At 51.4% G+C, this 6975-nt stretch overlaps 2 protein-coding genes across 2 annotated transcripts in view; one reads left to right on the forward strand and one right to left on the reverse strand.

Moving 5' to 3' along the window:
- Nucleotides 1–2161, forward strand: part of LOC106816026 (tRNA-dihydrouridine(47) synthase [NAD(P)(+)]-like) — a 6486-nt gene extending 4325 nt beyond the window's left edge. The window contains exon 4 of the mRNA XM_014820570.1: nt 125–2161. Within this exon, the coding sequence (XP_014676056.1) occupies nt 125–2052 (1928 nt within the window). The 3' untranslated portion in view covers nt 2053–2161. The remainder of the gene's footprint in view (nt 1–124) is intronic.
- Nucleotides 1–6975, reverse strand: part of LOC106816022 (peptidyl-alpha-hydroxyglycine alpha-amidating lyase 2-like) — a gene marked incomplete at its 5' end in the record, with an annotated part of 51063 nt that overhangs the window by 41382 nt on the left and 2706 nt on the right. The window lies entirely within an intron of this gene.

Here is a 6975-nt window from a genome sequence, read left to right on the forward strand (position 1 = left end):
TCTCTCTCTCTCTCACTCTCTCTCTCTCTCTCTCTCTCTCTCTCTCCCATCTTCCCCCTCGATATTTCTTCATCACCTTCTCTCGTCCTATACTGTCTACCTAGATTTTGTCTCTCTGTTCAAGGCTTCTTGAAGAGTAAGCCACCAGACCTGGGCGATCACTGCTTCAGCTTTGAGACTTACGGCAAGTGTCCGTATGGCGTCGCCTGCCGCTACGGCTCGCGTCACATTGCCGCCGACAACAGCAACGTCGTCAACGAGTCGCTCTGGCAGAAGACGCTCGCGTCACGAGGGGGCGCCACCGCGCTCACGGGGAACCCGCTCGGCAAGGACCTGCAGACGGCGCTGCGCCGCAAGGCGTACGACTTCTCGCGCGCGGACGCCGTGCTGAGAGAGGTCGGGGAGCGGTTGCGAAGCGGCCGCGCTGCGGCAGAGGGCGCCACTAAGCACCCCGTGGAGGCGGCGCTGGTAGAGGGCGCTTCTGTGTGCGAACCGTCGGCCGTCGCGTCGGTAGAGAGTGCGACTACTGTTCCCGAATCGATTATCGTCGAACCCGCATCTATAGGTGGCGCCGCTATGCACCCGTCGGTCGTAGAACAAGTGGCAGTCGAGATTGCACATCCGCAACCAAACGCTGTCGAATCGGTGTCAGTAAAGAGTGGCTCTACTCTCCCTCGATCGACCACCATCGAACCTGCATCTATAGGTTGCGCCGCTTTGCTCTCCAATCCGTCCGCCGTAGAAAAAGTGCCAATTGAGGATGCTGTTGCTCACCCGCAACCATGCGCTGTCGAATCAGCGCCGGGAGAGGGTGCCTCTACGTGCCAAGAACCGTCCACCGTCGATCCGGTACCCTCGAATAAACCCTCCATCGGGAGCGAACTGCCGCTGATTGGCGTGCCAGCAGAGGGCGCCGGTCCGACGCGGCGGCATGCCGGTGCCGTCACGGACGAGGACGTGATCCGAACGCGCCCCGTCGAGCGGCGCCCCCTGGACTTCCGCGGCAAGCTGTACCTCGCGCCGCTGACGACCGTGGGCAACCTGCCGTTCCGTCGCGTCTGCAAGCGCTTCGGCGCCGACGTGACGTGCGGAGAGATGGCCGTCGCGACGAATCTCCTGCAGGGCCAGCAGTCCGAGTGGGCGTTGCTACGGCGACACGCGTCCGAGGACGTGTTCGGCGTGCAGCTGTGCGGCTCGCATCCGGACGCGATGACGCGGTGTGCGCAGCTGCTGCGGGAACACGCCGACGCCGACTTCGTCGACATCAACGCCGGCTGCCCGCTCGACCTCGTCTGCCACAAGGGGGCGGGCTGCACGCTGATGACGCGCGCGGCGCGACTCGAGACGATCGTCGGCGGCATGGCGGCGGCACTCGACGGCGTCCCGCTGACGCTGAAGATGCGGACGGGCTTGACGAGCGAGAAGGGACTCGCGGCGGGCGTGGCGCGGCGCGCACGCGACTGGGGCGGCGTTGCGCTCATGACGGTGCACGGCCGATCGCGTCAGGCCCGCTACACGCGCCGCGCCGACTGGGCGTACGTCGGCGAGTGCGCGCGCGCGGCCGCGCCCGTCCCTGTGTTCGGCTGCGGCGACGTGCTCTCGTACGACGACTACGAGCGCTGCGTCGCGACGCCGGGGGTCGCCGGGGCGATGATCGCGCGCGGCGCCCTCTACAAGCCGTGGCTGTTCGCGGAGATCCGCGAGCGCCGCGACTGGGACATCAGCGCGGGCGAGCGTCTCGACGTCCTGCGAGATTTCGTCGCGTTCGGCCTCGAGCACTGGGGCTCGGACGCGGCCGGCGTGGAGACGACGCGCCGATTTCTGCTCGAGTGGCTGTCGTTCCTGCACCGCTACGTGCCCGTCGGGCTGCTGGAGCAACCGCCGCAGCGCATCAACGAGCGGCCGCCGTCCTACGTCGGGCGCAGCGACCTGGAGACGCTGATGGCGAGCGGAAGCTGTGCTGATTGGCTGACGATCAGTGAGATGCTGCTGGGACGAACGCCGGACAGCTTTGTGTTCCTGCCGAAGCATCGTGCGAACGCGTACAAGTGAGCGGCTGCCGCCCGATAACATCACGAGTGTATAATACAGGGTAAAAAATACACGGGAGCGATGAGCGATTCGCTCTTCAAACCTCCGGTATCGCTCCCGTGTGGCTCAAAATAGCTCCCGTAAAATTTTTGACGAGAGCTATTTTTTCCACAGACTTAAAAAAAAGCTCCCAGGAAAAAAAAAGTCATAACAATTTTTCCCCTGACCAAATTTTTCCCCTGACATATTTTTCCCCCTGACATATTTTTCCCCCTGACATTTTTTTATTTTTCCCCTGACATAATTTTTCCCCTGACTCCCAATGACATCACGCAAGTATATTATAGTCTATATTATACACTCCCAATGACATCACACGTGTATATTATAGTCTGTATTATATACTCCCAATGACATCACGCGTGTATATTATAGTCTGTATTATATACTCCCAATGACATCACAAGTGTATATTACACTTACAGTTACAGTCTATATTATACACCTGATGACATTTTGTGCCAGATAACGGAGCGTTCTGCATAGTTTAGTGATGTCACCGATTAGCGCCAGAACGCCCACAAGTAGCGCTAAAAATGCGAGGATCAGTTCAAGATGGTTTTATTTGGTGACATTATGGTGGGGGGATGGTTCAGAGTCCTGTGCATGCAGGTTAGCGCACGCATGGTTCGACATAGTACTGTCATACAGACCGCTATATTTTCTGGTGGATGGTTCGCGTGAAATGTACCACACTTGATGAAACTTATTTTATGCAACAATTTGTGTATTCGGTTTATATTTGCGGAAAAAAACATGCACTGCATCGTCGTGCATGTACACGTGGATTGCCATGAGTTGGACAATATGATAGACACGTGAGAGAGACATCTATGCAATTCAGACTGCTAAGCCATTACAAAGGTATGTAGTGAAAGGCATTTTTTGTAGCCGTCACATCCTGTAAACAATAAATACTATGAGCAGTGCGTCTGACTCTTGAGTAGCATTTATTTATCACCTAATACTGCCTACAATGTCCTAGACTTAGGTCGTTACATCTGCCATGGCACCATTTTTCTGTTGTAAGTAAATATTTGGGTGATCATGCCTAAAGTCGTGGCTGCTGTTGCTGCTGCTGCTGTTGTTGTTGTTGTTGCTGCTGCTGCTGCTGCTGCTGCTGCTGCTGCTGCTGCTGCTGCTGCTGCTGCTGCTGCTGCTTCATACCTACATGGTCGTTAGTTATAGTTCATCGGCTGTTTTAATCGGTTTCCAGTCGGTGTTCTTTGAACATGCATTCTCACTTGTCTTTTTCAGAAAATGGTGTTATCTGTCATTATAGACTATACTTTCTTATGTACTTATGATTGAAGGTTCTGTAATTGATATTAAACACTAATAAACAGGGTGAATAGTAAAGCAAGTATAATCAGGATCACACACTGAGTGACTAATATTTATATCAAGAGCTAATAATACCTAGAGTGTACAATGGAAATACGGGAAACTAGTGCTATTTCACGACAACATTATTCTACTTTACCTGCGAGTCTAGAATAATATTTTAATAATTTGGTATTGCATTAATAATTTTGTATCAGAATTCTTTGCTCTCTAAAACAAGACCAACCGCTTGTCAATACGATACTCCTAGGCTGAGATACATACATGTATGTATGTACGTGTATGTACATATATATATTATTATATATTATAGTATAGGAGATAGGTAGATAGCACGTGCACGCACATATACGCACATACACGTACACGCACATGTATACACGTACACGCACATACAGTATTACACATACACGCACATACACGTACACATACACGCACATACACATACACGCACATACACGTACATACACGCACATACACATACACGTACACGTACACGTACACGTACACGCACATACACGTACACGTACACGCACATACACGTACACGCACGTATACACGTACACGCACATACACGTACACGCACATACAGGTACACGCACATACACGTACACGCACATACACGTATACACGCACACGCACATACACGTATACACGTACACGCACATACACGCACATACACGTACATACAGGTACACGCACATACACGCACGTATACACGTACACGCACATATACGCACACGCACATACACGTACACGCACATACACGTATACACGCACACGCACACGCACATACACGTATACACGTACACGCACATACACGCACATACACGTACACGCACATACACGTACACGCACATACACGCACATACACGTACACGCACATACACGTATACACGTACACGCACATACACGTATACACATACACGCACATGCACGTATACACGTACACGCACATACACGTACACGCACATACACGCACACGCACATACACGCACATACACGTACACGCACATACACGTACACGCACATACACATACACGCACGTACATACGTACACGCACGTATACACGTACACAAAAACATATATATGTGTGTATACATGTATGCACGAACACGCGCACAGAAACGTACATTGACACGTATGCGCGCTTATACGCACACCCGCACATACACGCGCAAACACGTGTATATAGGTGGCACGCACCCAAACACGTACGCGCGCGCACACGCAAACACGTGTATAAGGGTGGCACGCACCCAAACACGTACGCGCGCGCACACGCACACGCACATACGCGTACACGCACACGCACATACACGTACACGCATATACATGCGCAAACACGTGTATAAGGGTGGCACGCACCCAAACACGTACGCGCGCACACGCACACGCACATACACGCGCAAACACGTGTATAAGGGTGGCACGCACCCAAACACGCACCGAAACACGTACGCGCGCGCACATACACGCGCAAACACGTGTATAAGGGTGGCACGCACCCAAACACGCACGCGCGCGCACACGCACACGCACATACACGCACACGCATATACACGCGCAAACGCGTGTATAAGGGTGGCGCGCACCCAAACACGTACACGCGCGCACACGCACACGCGCACGCACATACACGCACACGCATATACACGCGCAAACACGTGTATAAGGGTGGCGCGCACCCAAACACGTACACGCGCGCACACGCACACGCACATACGCGTATACGCACACGCACATACACGTACACGCACATACACGTACACGCACATACACGCACACGCATATACTCGCGCAAACACGTGTATAACGGTGGCACGCACCCAAACACGTACGCGCGCGCACACGCACACGCACATACACGCACACGCACATACACGCGCAAACACGTGTATAAGGGTGGCACGCACCCAAACAGGCACGCGCGCCTAAACGTGCACGAATGCTTTGTTTAGCTTTACACATATCAAATTACATTTACACATATTAATTAGCTTTAAGCCCCGGGCACAACAGATCGTACGAAATTTTGTCGTGGTAGACCCATAAAATATTTGTCATGGCCAGATCTTGCAACATGCCCGAAATGTATTTCGAGTGGTCACAAGGGCTACGACACATTAAAGATGGTTTGGGGATGGGGACGCGACAGAAAAAAATGATATGTCGTGGGTGTGTCGCAAGTTAGTAGTAGGACAGACTCACGACAACCAGAAGACATAGATACCGCAAGAAATCGTGGAACAAAAAAGGTGGCACGATTCTCAAAATTTCGTAGGACTGTTTTGCGACGACCCCTGTTGACCACGATTTGCCCAAATTTTCTGTCGTATCGTGGCACAAATGCGTCGTGGGTTCGTTGTGACCGAGGCTTTACCTCCCCCGAGTCCTCACTTTCTTTCTCCACCACTCTTTCTTTTACCTATACAGATAGTCTTTTATACCGACATTCAATACTGCTATAAATATCAATTATTACTATAAATAGTTAATGCGATGCTGTCGCCATGCGGAGTTAAAAACAGAAAAAAAAACTAAACAATCCGTCATACTCGCTATACTACCCGATCAATATAACAATATGTTAAATATTATTAATGTTATTTAATATAATTAATTAATATGTTGACATTGCTGATGTATCGATCACATAAATAACACATGATTATTAAAAAGGCCTTTGCCAAACAATAGCAACGTTTTAGATAGCATCCCTTGCCAACGCACCATCCCATTTTTTACGTCAGCACAAATCGCCTGCAACTGACACGTACATGAAAGTGACGGTGTGGACGTGCTCATGCATCGAATCCCGTTGTACATCGTGACATCATTCCAGCACTCGAACTTCCTACACGCGGACGCAACATTCTCCGACGCTACAATATGCGGTACTCATATATACTGATTGCTTTAACAGCGGTGACCTGGAGTGTACGTACAGGTATGTAATGTGCTTGCTCGTGTTTGTCACGATCGCATATATGTCATTGTGTGATGGTGTCATGTCTGGGGGTAGTTAACTAGGGCTAACGCACGGATGATTTCTTTTGCAGGCGTCGCTTCTCAATGGGAATATATAGGCTGCTTCCTTTCGGAAGCTAATATGGATACCGACTTCACATATAGGGCACTAATGGTGGGGACAATGTCTCCGTCTCTTTGCGCCGACCACTGCACCGATCTCGGCTACCACTTCATGGGTTTGAGTTTTGGGCGTTTTTGTAGTTGCGGTCAGGAGTATGGCAAATTATTGGGACCGTACTCCGCTACGGTTACTGTTGCGGATACGGACTGTGAGGCGATGCCGTGTGAAGGAGACAACACTCCGATGTGTGGAGGATCCTTCGTAAACTCTGTGTACAAAATTTTCTCTGGTAAACATAATATCAGGAGTGAATAATATTATTATTGTATTACTGATAATACCAATACCGTGCGTGCGTGCATGCGTGCGTGCGTGCGTGCGTGCGAGCGTGCGTGCGTGCGTGCGAGCGTGCGTGCGTGTGCGTGCGTGCGTGCGTGCGTGCGTG

This window comes from Priapulus caudatus, unplaced genomic scaffold (assembly GCF_000485595.1).
Source record: "Priapulus caudatus unplaced genomic scaffold, Priapulus_caudatus-5.0.1 Scaffold1264, whole genome shotgun sequence".
Classification (NCBI taxonomy): Eukaryota; Metazoa; Priapulida; class Priapulimorpha; order Priapulimorphida; family Priapulidae; genus Priapulus; species Priapulus caudatus.